The 17,953-nt window shown below is 36.1% G+C and overlaps 1 protein-coding gene across 7 annotated transcripts in view; it reads right to left on the minus strand.

Annotated features, from left to right (window-relative positions):
- The window catches only part of DMD (dystrophin), a 721,719-nt gene that overhangs the window by 667,651 nt on the left and 36,115 nt on the right, over positions 1-17,953 (minus strand). For all 7 annotated transcript variants that reach the window (XM_072414251.1, XM_072414268.1, XM_072414235.1 and 4 more), the window contains 6 exons: positions 14,623-14,802; positions 12,766-12,894; positions 10,534-10,704; positions 6,732-6,854; positions 4,647-4,784; positions 784-936 (listed from right to left, as the gene is read on the minus strand). In XM_072414251.1, coding sequence (XP_072270352.1) covers positions 784-936; positions 4,647-4,784; positions 6,732-6,854; positions 10,534-10,704; positions 12,766-12,894; positions 14,623-14,802 — 894 coding nt within the window. The remainder of the gene's footprint in view (positions 1-783; positions 937-4,646; positions 4,785-6,731; positions 6,855-10,533; positions 10,705-12,765; positions 12,895-14,622; positions 14,803-17,953) is intronic.

The following is a 17,953-nucleotide window of genomic DNA, read 5'->3' on the forward strand; positions in this document are numbered from 1 at the left end:
CGGCTTCCCAAATACGATGATTAAAAACACACACTTTAAGTAAAAGAAGAAATATTTTCAAATATTTATAACAACTACAGTACAATAAAAATGCAATTTAGATCCAATTAGGCAAACAAGAACAGACATCAGAGAATATTGATGGAATATAAATGTACACGGTTTTTCAAGGTTATTCCTAAAAGTTTAACTAAAAGCAAAACAGTTTTTTTAGATTTGGATGGAGGGGTCATGAGGTTAGTACCCACAACTGTTTTCTTTTGCTGCCTAATCACCAATCTCAATGGCAATGACAGTGTAAGAAAATCTTAAAACATGGTAAAAAAAGACTTGTGAATTAAAAAGCTCAATAGCTCAAGCTCTAAATAACCATATGACATTGAGGTGACATTGTGGAGAAGACAGTCCTTTTTAGTGCCAGAATGTGACATAATAGTTTATGGCTTATGTTTTTATTTATTTAGCAAACAAAACTAATTGCTATGGCACTTTTTTTAATTGATGGATCAAAGTTAATTCAGTTGGGTTAGCCACATGTTGTCTAAAACCTTGATGCTACATACATATAAGCCGGAAAAGAACATTTTTAAAAGAAATCCTAAAAAAAATATGCAATGTGAAAGTAGATGAACAAAAAATAAAGATTCCAATGCAAGATTTCAAGACAATTTTAAAACACTTTGGAGCACTTTTTGGAAAATAGTTTGTGCTTTGCATCTAGTTTCACATTGCAAATGTAACACATATGCATTATTTATATGACAGAACCACACACAAAAATACCTTAAGCTTCTGCTCATCTTTGGGTTCTGGAAGACTAGCGATTTTCTTCTCAATATCATCCAAACATTTTAGTAAATCGTCAGATTGTCTTTTGTATTGATACCACTGATGGGAAATCTCCAAAGCCTTTTTCCTTCTTTGTAATCTCAAATCCTAGTTATATTATGAATAACAAAGATCAGTTATGTACATGCACAGTCATATCTGAAAGTCGCCAGATCCTTGCAGTTTACTATATTCTAAAATTTTATTTTTCACTCATAATCATAACAATAATAAAGGATTGAAGGCACTTTTATAGATAACATTAATCTGTACATAAGCCCAGCCGCTAACCTTTCATGTAACAGAGTATATGGAGTGACAGAGATCACTTGCTTCCTTACAGAGGAACTCATTAATCAAAAGCTGTTATGTATTAATGTGGCTGATGCAGCTATAACTCAGGATAAAGTCAGTGAAAGTGTGCATATAAATAAAAGCTTTATTAAAATGTAAACGAGTTAGATGAATCACCCCCCTATATTCATCTATAATTTTCTCGGCTGCCTGGGTGGAAATTTTCTTACAGTCAATTTATGTTGTTACTGAAATATGTAAATTACTATAAACTGAAAGTTACAATCACATATATTGTATCCCGTTTATGTTAAAACAAAAATTAATGCAAGCTGCATTGTGTGCATGCATTCCAAGATGAACAATGCCTGATCTTTAATAGGATCAAAGATGCTTGAGTCTCAAACATCCTGGGTGCAAGAGAGCAACAATCTCCTTGCTTTAAGACGAACCACCAGAATATACTCATATTCATGTACTCATAAAACCAGACTTTCCCCCTCCCCACATCCTATTTAACAATACTTTCCTATTCAGGCACTTTGGGCATAAAGAGGTAACAGCAATTGGTGTTTTGGTTTGTTAAGGCTAAAGCTGTCAAGCTATATATACACACGTCAGATAATTCTCACCCAACACGAATGCTTGTACTTGTCTCAGGTGAAAATCTTACATGTGTATAGAGATCTTTGGTCATTAATAAATTTCCCATGGTTGATTTATTAGTGAATTTTCAGAATCAACCTCTGGAGGACAACACAATGGGGTGCTGCTCGCTCATATTTTCACCTCCCCACTTTATAGAGTAGAACAACCACTGTGTGTACAGTGCTCATTATTTATCCTGTCACTGGAAATGATCACAAAAGATTGTGATGAGACAACCATTTGATCTCCATTGGACATCTGTACAAGGCTTTAGACAAGGTACAGTTAGGGACCTAGTAGATGTAAACCATAAAAAAATAAAACCTAATTTGAATAATTGCCATAGAACATACACAATAGTTTTTTTTCTTACATGTCATTGCTCAGGGCAGGTATGTACTAGTCTGATGGTGGGTTCACTGTCTTTCCTAAATTTACAGATCATGTAAACTGTAATGTAAATGCCACTTTTTAACCAAGCATATAATAACTTGTTCATACATTTTTTTGTTTTTTTATTATTTTTTTAATCGATTGGATCTGATTTATTAAAGCTCTCCAAGGCTGGAAAAGATACACTTTCATTAGTGAAGCTGGGTGATCCAGCAATCCTGGAATGGATCAATTCCAGGATTCAAAATATTTGTAGCAAATAGCAAATTACTTTAAAGAAATCCATTCCAGGTTTGAATCACCCAGCTTCACTGATGAAAGTGTATCCTCTCCAACCTTGGAGAGCTTTAAAAAGGAGACCAATTATTTCAGTTTACTGTTCAATTTTCCCTTTCTAAGATTCTGTATCTACAGTTTCACCTATTTTGCTTTATGTGGGAGAGAACTAACATAAAAAAAAGTTTTTTAGACTAGATAGTTAAGCTGCATAGCTTACTTCACCATACACTGGTCGATAGGTGTACAAATATATCTGATATAACTACTGTGCACCCAACTTCCATCTCCAGTATATAGTCACTTTATCCCTACCCATCCAGACAGGTTGCTGGTTGAAGGGCAGTGAACTAACTGGGTTCCATTACGTTGGATTAAAGGGGTTGGGTTATGGTACTCAATATGCAAACCTTCATTAGCAGCCATTTTTCAGTATTTTAGCAAACAGACATATTAAAAAGTTAATAAAAAATTGAAAAATTTGGTTCAATAAAGAGCATAAAAATATAAAAGATATAACATAGCTGATATGGCTTTTAAAGCCTGCATTTTCTAGCATAACATTTTTTTTAAGATTTCCAGCAGCAGACTGAACTGACAGTTTTGTTGTGAATATAGATGCTGCAGTGGCCACAATGCAGAGCCATATACCCCGGAGAAAGGCCATAGATATCACTTACAGCAGTGATATATGCATTGTAAATCCACTGGGTATGCCAGCATGCTGCAAACACATGCATAAGTATTGATCTCATGACTTTACTATTCACATAGTATTGTATATATCTTACTTTAAAATATATGATCTCTCTGCTTATGCTGATTTTAAAACAACATTTTACTAATTACATGATCTATAGCAAAGTAAGCCGAATACTTTCGAAGGCTGCTTCAAAGTACAAACAATAAGAAGCACAATTTAATATAAGTCACTCTGAATTTTCTTAAAGTAATCAATATTCTTTTGAGTTTTTATCTGTCAAGGGTGAGTGGCTTTATTGAGTAACAAAAAATGAAAATCAATGACCTTACTTCTTGAGAACACAACCAATAATGAAGTGCCCTATAGGAGAGATTTAAAGGACATTTTGTCATAATTAGAGATAATGCTAAATCTTGGGATATGGCATGTCTAGCTTCCAGGAAAGCTTACTAAAAAATCTGTTGGTGTGAGCTGCATCTTAGAATCACCTGCATATAATGTTCCTCTATATGAATCGCTAATAAGGACAATCCATACAAAAAACATTATCTACAACATATATGAATTGACAATTGTTTATCTATGTATTATTAACTGAAAATTGTGCTTGGTATACTTATATATTTTGTTTTATTATTACTGATTATTAAGAGGTTATTTATATTTTTTAGGAATATTTTAATTTTAATTTTTTACCCATTTAATTTGTAACCTCTAGAATGATAAAATGTTTTATTGTACTGTTAATGCATGCACTTATGTAAGCAAAATGATATTTAGAATGTTGCTCAGCGTTAGAAAACGTGAAAAAAATGTATTCATATTTACAAAAAGTTGTAAATTAACTTACGCCTTTGGTTTTTGGCAAAAATATCTGAAAAGGTGACTAGTATGACACTATGGGCTCTATTTATAAAACAGGGAACCTGACATTTCTTCAAACATTCCCTGGTGGGAATCAGTTACTGCCAATGAACCTTGAATATTCCTATGAGAGAATGTCTGATTTTCTATTTGATAAATAAAGCCCTATATGGTATAATTTATATATAAATCTGCTACATAGAGAAAAGAGAGCTCTGGTGTTAGAGGAGGCGTCACGTGGCTGGGCTTTCCTCCAATCTTTTAACTGTTACAGTTTACAGATTGAGTTGTGTTATTCTGTACATTTAAAACCAATAGGAAGAGAAGGCAGAGTATCAGCATGGTGCCCACAGTGACTTTTTCACAACTACATTTCTTTTATATTAGCTTTTCAATAAAAGCTAATAATATACAGAAACCTTTAGAGACTGGTAAAAGGGTTAGCGCAAATAACACTTTCTAATAGTTAAATATTACATGTTATAGAGGTCTATATATTTACCCAAAACTGGCACACCTATGGAGGAAAGAGGGGCAAAGGGATAGTTCCTTCAAATCAGGTATTCAATAGTCCCTCAGGCAGAGATGTCCACTGAAGTTCTTTAAAAGCATATAGAGTAGATCACATTTGCATACATACCTTGAGTGTGTTATGTTTAGCCTGTAAAAGCTGTTGTTTTAGTTTGATCTCTTCTCGCTTTTTGTCATCAGAAATTTTTAGCTGAAGGTTATTTCCTCTTTGCAGCAATTCTTTGACTTGGCCATCATTATCTTGACTCTGGGAATAGGAAAAGTAGGCAGGAACAAATATCACTAAATCATGAAAATAGTACAGATCATTGGTGGAGAGTAACTTTGGAGACAAATTATGTGTACAATGCAAATTTATCAACATTCAGTTTTGGAATATTCTACCAGGTCCTGGTATAAAAAGTTTACCTATATTAGTTCAGTCACATGCTATCAAATTTACCATAAAGGAATTTCCATTGCATATGACTGGGTGATTGGAGCAAAAATTGCGATAAGAAAACACTTTCTTCCTCTCTCGGATTTCATGTTCCTTTGTTATAAGGCTTGACTTAAATTGATGACTAGACCCTACCTGCCACTAACCATCTGTTCAATGAGAAAGGCCATACTGGAAAATGAAGCCGTCTAACTGGAGAGTAAAACTAGGGTTTAGCCATTAGTTTATGGAAAGTCAAATGCCTTTAAACAGTTTAAATGAGATTACATTGGGGCACAAGAGAAATTATTTGGGATGATAAAAGTGATAGTTGATCCCTTGCAGGGCCTTTTCTTATGCAACACTTCAAAAGTCTAGAACAGAATACAGGTTTGCATTGAAATGGATGAAGAAAACCTGTCACTTACCTTATACACATTGTCCACCACCTAACAGCTAATATTGATGTTTCTTCAATGTATAACCCTGGGGCTCTGTTTTAATGATGGAGCCCTTAGTAAATACCCTGTTCTTCCAGATGTGTGTAGAGGTGTCAGACATAATAGAGACCTACACCAGAGGTTGGACTATGTGGTCACCCTTCAATTCCAAGTTGAGTCCAAAGTCATGTCACTTCATTTATCAAGTCTTTTGCAAGTTGTACTTTGTGAGGCTTCTGTAACACTGCCTTCCTTCCTGCCTCTTCAGCTGTTAGATGAAAAAGCTGTGGACATAGAATGCAAGGAAGGCAGGAAGGAAAGTGGTGTTACAAAGGACTCACTGCCTTCCTCTCCGCCTTCCTGGCATTCTAAGTCTATGGCTTTCTCCTCTGAAAGCTGAAGAGGGTGGGGAGAAAGGAGGTGTTACAGAAGTCTCACTGCCTTCCTCAGAGCCCGCTTCGGCTGTCAGCTGAGAAAGCCGGAAGTCAAGCCACAAGTCGAGTTGCAAGTCATCGGACAAAACCCCCAAGTCAAGTTGCAAATCGCTGGACAAAACCCCCAAGTCAAGTCGCAAGTCGTTTATTAGGCAACTTAAGTCGAACTCGAGTCCCAAGTCGTGCAACTTGAGTTCCAACCTCTGACCTACACGCCTTCCATGTTTTTTTTGGATTCATTCCCCTTTTCTTGAATTCAGTGGGATGATTCAAAATAAACCAGGGTAGGTGAGGATGGGTGGAGATTTTGTCCGTTTGCACATGATTTTGCAATAATGCATCACTTGCACCTAAGGGGCTAATTTTCAAGTTTGAGAAGGAAAACAAAAAAGTTAAATCCTTTGTCAAAAAAGTCACACATAGCATTTTTCACAGGTATGTCAGTGCTTGCAATGTTCTGCATCAGACAGCATCAGCAAGGTGCACTGGGGTACATGGCACTGCATAATACTAATGAACATGACATGCATAATGTGCCCCTATTGTAAAGGGTTTATTCATCAAAAGTAGGGGTTGATGTTCGGTAGGAAGCATAATGAGAGTTAATTAAACTTTAAACAAATACAATGTATGCATGCAGCAATGATGGAGTACAGGTCTGCTTTGTTTGTAGCCAATATTTATTGCTACAAAGACAGGCTGTTATTCTTGGATCTTACAAACAACAAGCTTGTGCTGCTATTCTTTTAAATTTGCCCTTTGAAAGGTATCCAATGGTAATACGGGCCACCTTATAAAGAAAAGGTGACTATAGCACTGTGTTATGATTTATACTACATTCATATATCTTTTTTGTCATTCTGTGTCATGCTGTTCAAAAGTATCCGTCACAAATAGTTTACCGTATCTTTATTGAAGTCTTCTTCAGTGAGATTCACTCCAAGTTGAATTTCAGCCTCCAGTGGTTCAAGCAATTTCTGGATATCAGAATGAAACTGTTCCAGCTCTTTGGAAGAAACCATAGGCTGTATAAAAAATAAGGCATGTGTAAAAAATAGTTAGGATCCGCTATACATTAAAATACATGTAGAAGACAATATAAAAATGTTTTTGTTTTCCACACCTAATATGATTGTTTTATTTTTTAAGGATTTACTGGGTCATGCTGTATGTATCATAATATATTTTCAAATATTATATGTGTTAAGGCACATGACTTACAAAAATGGGTTTATATGTTAAATGTAAAAAAGGTAACATAACTATACGTCCCCTTTTGTAATTTTTCCCTACTACCTTAACATTGAAACAATATAACTATCTGACTAATATTTTTGGAACAAAAAAATGCCAAAATGCATTTAACGTGTAAGTCAAGTCAAAAACATTTTCCAGCTTTGGATAGAGTTGGAAATAATTAGAACTCCTGTCAGGTCAAAAAGATTTTCCTTCATTTCCTTCCTTCCTGACAACAGTTGTACCAAACAAGAAAACAATTCTAACCTTCTACCTAAATTACTTACCATTGCAGGGTTCTTCTTACTTTTTGTTTGGTAAAGTGTTGTCAGCAGCATAGTAAATGTGCATAAATCACTCTAACACAGCCCCAAACTGCAGAAAACCCCCAACAGGGAATCTAACCCCTCCTCACTATATTTAAAACGAAGAAAACATTTTTTTTGGCTGAAGACACAACTAATTAACATTAATAATTAACATTATTACACAGTATTTATATGGCACCATCATATTAGGCAGCCCTACACAAAGTCATGCTACTAGCTGTCCTTCAAAGGAGCTCACAGTCTAATGTCCCTACCTCAGTCATATGTCTTTAATACAGTCCAAGGTCAATTTTTAGGGGAAGCCAATCAACCTAACTGCATGCTTTTGGAATGTGGGAGGAAACCCACGCAGATACGGGGAGAACCTGCAAAACCCATGCAGATAGTGTCCTGGACAAGATTCGACCCTAGAACCCAGTGTTGCAAAGGCTGGAGTGCTAATTTAAATCTATGAAGTCACTTATGCTTCTTGTCATACATACACTTTAAAAAAACAGTGTCTAAAACAAAGAAATGATTGCATCAGCACACTTTACATGTACTATTTAAAATATTTTAACTAATACCATATCAAATAATTAATAAACATACAACCTGCAGTGCAATATTTTCAATTGTAGTGTGTTGATCATGTACAGCTTTTAGAAGAACATAGTTCAAAATTGTGCTTTTGCCTTCAGATTCTTCGGGTTATATGTGATACGTGCCATTAGGCCATAAATATGCAGAGGGGAAGCAATTAGCTTACTAACCGCTGGTTGTAGATGTACCAATACAGAAAAAGCAAATTGTTCTTTTACTTCTCTATTCACAAAGTTTTCATGGAGCTAAGTGGTCTTGTTAGTGTAATAAAAAACTGGCCAGTCTACTGGGGAAAAATAGGGCAGCACAAAAAAAGTTTTCTTTGAAAGGCAGCAAGATCTATCTAATCCAATCATGTCCAATCATTTTTAATAGGTAATATATATATATATATATATATATATATATATATACATATACACATTTGTACTTCTGTAAATCACAGGCAATTTAAGTATGCCTTGTGTCCATTTCTTTTCAATATCATACACAGATACACCGACCTTTCCAACTGCCAATAACGTCATTCTATATTGAGATATGTCATAAAATAGGAACACAGGACAGAGGGGATGGTCATTAATGTAACATTTGCACTTTGATGATATTGTGTTTTTATTCTAGGGATAACAGCTTTGGTGTCATTGGTATAAACTGTTGAACTATGTTGAACTCCTCGGCTTTCATTTATACCTAAAAACACTGTCCCTTTGGGCGAAAGGCAAAGTAGTTCTTTTGTATTTCAAGATGAAATCCCACTAATTGTGGACGTGAGACACCTGTGGTTTACAATAAGCAAAGCTTATCTTTAAAGTGAATTTTTATTCCAATATCATTTCTTCATTACAAAATACATAAATTATACAACAAATCCATCAAAATTTAAATCTGTGTGGTTCTCTTGTCTCATTATCTATTCTATTCAGCCAGAATAACCACAAAGGATGCATTTATTCTAGATAATGTGATTTTGGAGAGTCTAATTTCTCTAGAACACCTGCTTTTCAATAGAACTAATAGAGGAACTATTTTAATGAACGCTTAAATGGGTATTACTCCAGTAAGTGACTTTAATCTTATTTTGATTAAGAACATCAAGATGGAAAACCATTATTAAGAATAATTTATCAGGTCAGACAAAAATAGTTAAGACATAGTCTCTGCGTTTTGCAAATGGTAAAGTATGTTACCATGTTGTTAAATTTGTTTTAAAGAAAGAGAAAGTGAATTCAGCAAAGTTAAGTGGGTATTTATCAAGGCAAGTTACAGCTCCAGTGTGTCAGCAGCAAAGATAATAAATGTTATGACAACCACTTTATATTAAAATGTGAAGTGACTGGGGGCTAAGTGTTTTGTTTAATTGCCTACTGGGGAAACTGATGTATGAATGTTTATTTACAAGTTAATATAAATTCATGAGTACATTAACATCGCTGTGAGACCAACCTATAGAAAGTGATCTCATTACTGAGGAAACATTTTAATTTATGCAATATTTCAGACTTCACGTGGCTGTGCATTTTCTAACAGAACTAACAACCTCAAAGTTTGAGTTTAAAACTAAACTCACAAGGTGAATATACAATACCAGAAAATTTTATGGAGATGATGGGTTGGAAGGTAGGTGCTCATATTTATTATGCATGAGTGATCACTTAAGGGGTTACACTGCAAGGATGCACTGGTCACAAGACTTAGGCAGGTGATCAGCAGCTCTTTGGTGCATTGGGGCAGCAAAGGAAATGGCTACAGGGATACTGACTTCAGTGATCAAAAAACTTTTGATTGCCAGATACAATTAACTGAGTCTAGCAGAAAGAAACCCTTACTTACTTACTTACATACCATATCTGTTTACAAAAAGGCTAAATAGCTAAATGTAACCACGTGGGTGAAAGTCACCAAAGTGAACATTAGTTTACAGCCTTGGAAAATACAGCCACCATATAGGTTGAGGCAGAGTGCTGCATACGGTTATGCTTAACCATAACCTTTCATTTGCAGTAAAAGGACTATAATGAATCTGTGATTAGGCTATGGGAGTAGCTCAATGATCAAGATAAGTAATAAATGAGCTTTAAAACAAGATTTTATTTACTTCTGCAGCTGTGGGCACTGTAAAGCAATTCATCCTCACAATTCACAGCAGAGGCACTGATGTCCTTGTCTCTCAACAGCTAATCTTCTTCTGTCCTCTCCCTCCTAAAAAAAATGTGATCTGTATTTTTATTAGAGATGTTAGGGCCCAAAAATTGCAGGGTCATTGCAGGGAGAACTGAGCTATTGGGATAAAACTATAAACAACTTCAGGACAGAAAGGGCTTGCCTTAATTTTCTCCTAAAAATAATTTTACACACTTTAGTCTGGCCACAGATTTACTTATCAAACTTGACAGGTGAACAATAACCATTTACTTAGGTTGAATTTTCTAAGTGTAATATTCAGTACAGCATTTTACTGCACCACACTCTGAACACTATAATGTGCCATTATTTTTACACCAGCATGGAGCTAATATTTTTACAAATTTTATAATAAAAACCTATTTTTCAGTACCTTTTCTGTTTTAATTCTTTGTGATATTGGAGTAAATCGTTGATCAAGTTCAGACAGCTTGACTTCTACTATATTCTTGCATTTTTCACCACGGTTTGCCATTAGATTTGCAGCTTGGTCATGAACTAAATCCACCTTCGGCTGAATATCATTCAGCTCAGACTTCAGTAGCTGCAGTCCAACATAAAGAAAGTCAGAAATCAGTGACAAATATGATGAGAATGGCTTCAGATGAAGTGTGAATAATCAAAGCACATTTTCTTTAAAGCTGCTGAGATAAGGCACATTTGCAAGCATGTTCTTACACTGGTGAGTTGCTTGTTTCATTATGCTGAAACACAGTGTGTATTTACTTCTTAATTTAGCACAGTCACACATCACAAAATCAGTACAGACAAACCTTGCCGGTAGTAATGGTCTTTAAGTCATTGGAGTAATTTACTGAAGGAGGAGAATGTGCATTTAGCTCAATGAACTTCAAAGATCCAATAATGTGCAAAGGAAAGTCCTGTTTTTTTTTTAATTCTCATTTCACTGCACATGATTGAATGGTTAATGTGAATAATAAATAATACGATTCAATGGTCTATATTAACATTCTTCTTTTTTAGCATTTTTCATACCTTGGGGTTTTGACCAGTTGGGGCCCCCTCACACCAGTGGATTGTGGTAAAGCATGTTACATGTGTTAGTGTGTTGCAATGCCACTAATTTAATATCACCTTTACACACCTTGATAATATACCTGTATTGCAGTGCACCATAGCAGAAGGTAATGTGCTATTAAGCATTGTCGTGTGCGATACAGAAAAATGGTGCAGGTATTTCTTTTTGTTTACTCTAGTGTGTTTACAGAGCATTAAAATGAACAGGTTGCCAATGGGGCACAACATTGCACTGGCGCATAGCCAGAGCAGACAGGTGCACCAGTTGCATTGTCTGAACTAGCTTCAAATAAATAGACAATGGCTTCCTAGTGAAGAGACAAGGAGGTGCAACGCTTTGACTAGTTGAATTGTTTCTGGTTTATTGCAAGAACACTTTTGTCACAATTGGGTAGAAAAAAGTAATGTATTAAAAAAAGATATATAAAGTCAGTATTGCAGCTATACAGTAATTATTTACCCTTTTAGTTAATTATTGGGAGAAACAGCTTGGGTAGAAATGATATTTTAGTGTTAGTTTTTTCTTCACTAGCTTTTTTTTGTATTTTGCAACTTTTCTTGCCCAAAATGATTCTAGGCCTGTTCAGTTAAATTGTGACTTGTTAGTAGACAACAGTTTTAAAAACTTGCTACAAATCCTTAGTTGGATTAGGTTTTGGACGTTGATTCAGTCAAAGTAGGGAATTCGGATAGTTTGTTTCAAACCACTTGAATTTAACTTTGGCTACAAGTATATAACAGCTATCCTCCTGTTGGAAGGAAAACCTGAATTACAAAAATGGGAATTTCTAAAAAGCTTAATTCTGGTCTTAAATCCATGAATGCAGGAAAGCATTCAAACTTTGTAAAAGTTGTTCTTATTCCCTTCCACCCCCCCAGCATTTTCTAACAGTGTCTTCAAGAAATCCAGCATTTACAATGAAAGACACATTTCTTTTAGATTTAAAGCTATTTTCACTAACAGTGAATACCCACCCCCTGAACCTCCCTTCCCCATATGTTTTTTTCCTGCAGTCTCCTCTGTTAATATTCATAGGTGCATCCTCCTTTTTCTTGGCGATGGGGGATCTGTTTTCCTGGACTGATTGGTGCATAGACAATAACATGTATGTCCTCTTCAGCCCTAAAGTCTGAGAACCAGCAGTGTAGTCATACCAAAAGAAGAGGGGGCACGCTACTAACCATGGCGAGCGTGCATCATTGGTATGTAAACGTGCCCGCCCCACTACACACCTGCCTTTGCGTCAAAGGGGAAGAAACTTCCCCCAGAGTGACGTCATGATACCAGAACCTGCCCAGAGTGGATGGGTTGTGTCCAGAGAGACAACCCCCCTACCGCCCTGAGCCTGTAATTTCATACGGGAGACATGGTCAGCCGCACCAAAGAATTCCTTGAAAATAAGAGTGGCTACACATGCCAATTACCAAAAAAAAGCGAGGGCACGGCGTTCCCACCTGTGCCTATCCCACTACACCCCTGCTGAGAACCCAAATTTTGTGATGACAAACATGGTGAGTTAACATGCATTGCAAAACTGAGAATTCAGATTTGACTCAAATGTGATACCTTTTGGGTCTCTTCCCTTTGTTGTGGCTTTTGTTTGTCCATCTCATCTAATAATATTTCAGCACGATACATCCAAGCTGTAGTGCTAGCAATGCCTTGGTCAAAAGATTCCATTTGCTTCTGATATTCCTGTAATAAAGAAACAAGTTCAAGTAAACCATGTCAATACTGTTTAGTTTTCTGTGATACTGAACGTGGTAAAAACGTTTGAAAAAAACACCTTATAGTTGTTTCTCTATTTGCAGATTAACTGGAAATGCTGTGATTTAGAAATACTCTCCTTTATTGCCTATACCAGGGGTCAGCAACCTTTACTATCAAAAGAGCCATTTTGCCTCCTCTTCCACTAAAGAAAAATAGTCTGGAGCCGCAAAACATATCACAGTTTATAAACTTTTAAAAGTTTTATTATTTTTTTAATTTTACCTGTTACAACAAGTGATGTACAAATTTTTTTCACCTGTACCCCCGTTTCCAGATAAATTGGGGTTTAGGTGCTAGAAGCCTCCAACAATGTGTAACAGGGTAGGGGTTTTTTGATGGGTGGAGTTTTTAGGAGGTGTTAGCCACAGGTGTCCCCCACTTGCACCTCTAATTTTGTTCACCTGTACCCCCTTCCTGTTCCAGAGAAATTGGGGTTCAGGTGCCTCCAGCAATGTGTAACGGTAGATTTTTTTGATGGGCAGAGTTCTTTATGTTCTGATGATAGCCTAACAATTAAGTTTTAGGGGGTGTTAGTCACAGGTGTCCCCCACTTGCACCTATATTTTTGGTTTTGTACATCTCCCCATTCCAGAGGAATTGGGGTTCAAAGGAGGGGGATGTCATTGCACACACCCATTTGTACACGCCCCGTGGTAGATTTATTTCACTGGTAGATTTTTTTCATTAGAACACCGGATAGGGAATCCCCCTCCTTCGCAGTGTCTTGGGAGGAAGGGGATCCCCCATCAGAGATCTCCCCGCGGCAGCCGAAGGGAGCCACAACAAGGAGGCTGAAGAGCCGCATGCGGCTCCGGAGCCGCAGGTTGCAGACCCCTGGCCTATACAGATATTGACATCACTTCTGAAATTTGTGCACATAGTAGTTGTTGTGCAAAGTGGAATAATAAATTTTTATGGTTACTAGGCAAACTATTGTCAAAAAAGGCATAAGGGGTCGGGCCCTGCCATTTGAAACTTACACCCAACTGAAAAAAAACTTTGAAGTTTTTAAATGATTTAAGATATACTACACATCATAATGTATTCCAATTCATTTTAATGCTCATGTGCATTTAAGCACGTCGATGTGTATAATGATACTTGCCGATATTAAATATAGAGTGCATTGCAACGCAAACTTACAACAAGCCATGTTGACATATGTTTGGATGAATGTCCATTAATTTCAAAGCAAAATGCATAGGTGTAAATCAATATGAAACCCTTTAAGCATAAATTCACAATTCTGTGGGAATATGCCATTTATCCTTAGTCACTGCCTCTAGATGCTATAGGTAGCACGACACAGAATATATCTTTACATCACTCATGCTCTTTGGAAGACCCAAGTAAAGGTGGCATTTTGCTATGCTATGATGCCTAACACTAATTCCAGGATATGCAGTTCTATCTATCACAGTCATGAATATTTTTTTAGTACCGGTTCCATTAGCTTTTTATATTGTTTTTTTGTATTCCAGAATGAACAACACGAGAAACTACATTGAGTTTTTATTTCCTTCTTTTTCAGATTGAACTTAAACTTCATAAAAAGAACAGTTTTCTGTCATAAGAAATACATTTCCTTGCCCTGGATACTACTAGCAAATAGCAATCGTCTTTGTTGTAGTATAAAAGCAGGCTTCTACTAACCAATAGAAGGCGGAACCATTCTTCAGCTCTTGATGTTACTGCCAGCCAATTGCTATTGAGTAGGCTAAGCTTATCATCAACCAAGTTGCTGCGTTCACCAATGACTGCTTTGAGTGAGTCCCCTAAATCCTGAATGTTCTTTAACTGCTGTTGACGTTTTTCCATCTCTTTTTGTACTGTCTATAGAAAAAAAAAAACGTTTAATGCACATTTTATTCCAACCAAGCTTGCCTTTATAATATATACACTTTGCAGCCCCTTTATTAGGTACACCTGTTCAACTGTTTATTAACACAAATATCCAAACACTGCAGCAACTTAATGCACTTAAGTATGCACACACATTGTTGAGATGACCTGCTGTAAGGTGAAATGAAGCATTGGAATAGGAATGAATGGTAATTTAAGTGATTTTGAATGTGGCATGGTTCATGTATTTCAGAAATGTCTGATCTGCTGGGATTTTCATACACAACTATCTTTGGGGTTTACAAAGAATAGTTAAAAACTAGAAACAATTGATCATTAGTTGGCTGAGTGAAAATGCATTGTTGGCGGGCGGGTTCAAGAAAAGCAACACTAACTCAAACAACCACATATTGCAACTGAGGAATGCAGAAAACCATCCCCGAAAGCACAACATATCAGGCCTTGAAGCAGATGGGATGTGCACAGCAGCAAAAGGCCACACCAGGTGCCACTTCTGTCAGCTTTGAGAACAGGCATCTGGTCTCAACAACTGACACAGGCCCACCAAAATTGAACCGGAGAAAATTGGGCAAACATTGCCTGGTCTGATAACTCTCGATTTATGATACACCATTGGGATGGTGTCAACAAGTTAGACATCATAGATCCATCCTGTCTTGTTTCGACAGTTCAGGCAGCTGCTGATGGTGTAAAAAAGTAGCGGAAATCTTCTTTCCATACTTCGGGGCACTTTATATCAAATAAGCTTCTCTAAATGTCTTGACCTATTTTAGTATAGTTGCTCACCATGTCTATCCCTTTACGACAGCAGTGAACCAATTTTCTGATGGTAACTGCAGGATAATACACCATTACATAAAGCTTAAGTCATCTCAAACTGGTTTCTGCAACATGTCAGTGAGTTTGCTGTATTTACGTACCCTCTACAGTCTCCAGACTACAATCCAACAGAGCACCTTTGGGATTATTAATATTATTATTACACCGTATTTATATAATGCCATCATATTAAGCAGCGCTGTACAAAGTCGATAGTCGTGTCACTAACTCTCCCTCAAAGTAGCTCACAATCTAATGTCCCTACCATAGTCATATGTCATTAATGTAGTATAAGGTCAATTTTGAGAGGAAGCCAATTAACCTTACTGCATGTTTTTAGGATGTGGGAGGAAAGCTGAGTACCCAGAAGAAACCCATCCAGACATGGGGAGAACCTGCAAACTCCATGCAGATAATGTCCTAGCCAAGATTCAAACATGGGACCTAGCACTGCGAAGGCAAGAGCACTTTTGGGATGTGTTGGAAGGAGAGATTTACATCAAGGATTTGCAGCTGAGAAATCTGCAACAATTAAAAAATACTATCATGTCAACGTGTACCAAAATCCCTGAAAAATGTTTCTATCCACTTGTTGCATGTTTGCCAATGATGTCAACAAAGTGTCTGGTTAGGGTTTGTGTATGTATGTATATATGTATATACCTATTTTTCATTTTTATCCAGTTTTCCGCCTCATCAAATGAAGGGAAGGTGGAAATGAAGCTACACAGATGTGCACAAACACATATACATAAAAAGAGGAAACTGATAAAAAAAGGCCCTTTTTGTACCACTAACTCAATATCAAAATATCAAACTTTTTTGTCATATCCGTCAGTTGATAAAATGATTTAAAAATCATTGTTATTAACTTTTTCTGCTGCACTAGAAAATATGATGCATTAAATTTTTTTCTATGCTTTCAACTCAGAAACCAGAAATTTCTCTTGACATGTATCAATTTAGACTGAAAGGGTAGTATTTTGAGTACTTATAAGCCCAAAAGTCAAATACACTACGTTAATAAAGTACTCTATGATCCCAATAGCTATGAGTTCTTGTCAAGGCATTGTAAGTGTAGTTTCCTAATATTACCACTTATCAGGCTATGCATAGACAGCACTATATCTTAACATTGTTAAACTGTAATTTCTTCAGGATATGAGCATAAATAAATGTATACCATTGCACATGACACTATGGCTGAATATGCATGGGCATGTCCTTCATCTGTTTTAATGCAATCTAATCCATGAAAACCTTTGGTCTTTTCTTGTCTATTTTGCTTTTGTTTTAGATAAAAATGCAGTGACAGGTTTTATGCTTTAATTATTGAATGGAAACCATTCTTATAAGCCACAGAGCTCAACTAAATAAACAACTAAAATACATGTAGGTAGACTGTTTTACATTTATTAATAAATTCTGTTCACAATGTATTTTACATTGCTGTTTTACAACGTTCTGGAGTAACTTTTTTCCTTACTAGGCATCACATAAGCTCTGTAACCTTGCCAAGATCCTTCTAGTACTCCTATCCTCCTTTAGGATGCCTAAAAATCTTTTTCCTAACCCAAGATATATGTTTGATTCAGAAAACTGTACAATTCTAAAGAACCATTATAATATCATAGTGCTTTATCTCTCATATGGTGGTTGATTTAATAAAGTAGTAGAGCAAGTTCACTTTGCAAAATGTCTTAGTAGCAATAAACTTTGCAAAGGATGCTGGGCATGATTGTCAGAGAAGATAGAATGTCATGGACAAACCTAGGTGATCCAGCAAACCTGGAATGGGTTTCTTAAAAATAATTTTCTATTGGCAATTTTTTTGAACCTTAAAATATTTTCCACTGTTCCCTACACAACCTTCCTAAACCTTAAAAAATATGAAAATTGGTTGGCACAGGTTACTGCACACCAGTGATTTTTGAATGATCTCAGAAAAACAACAAATAACACTAAAATAATACCCTAAACATTGATTAGTTGATAATGTGAAAACCAAACGATTTTATTGTATGTGGCTGTATAGTAAATTAAGCAGTACTGTGATTTCAATGCAATTAAATTGGGACATTTGAATGAATTAGTAAATGCCACATTTGTTGTGCTTGGCAAATGATTGGCACATTGGTTGTAATATATTAAGGCTGGAAGGATATGCAATTTGTTCCTTGAAATGTGACATTTGTTCTGAACACTGATAGAGAAGATCCTGGTATTAATCAAAGATTTAGACAGACTGATGTTTTTTATAGACTTCTCTGCAGGATACAAAAGAAAGTGAAAATGAGAAAAA

Source organism: Pyxicephalus adspersus, chromosome 1 (genome assembly GCF_032062135.1).
Source record: "Pyxicephalus adspersus chromosome 1, UCB_Pads_2.0, whole genome shotgun sequence".
Taxonomy (NCBI): Eukaryota; Metazoa; Chordata; class Amphibia; order Anura; family Pyxicephalidae; genus Pyxicephalus; species Pyxicephalus adspersus.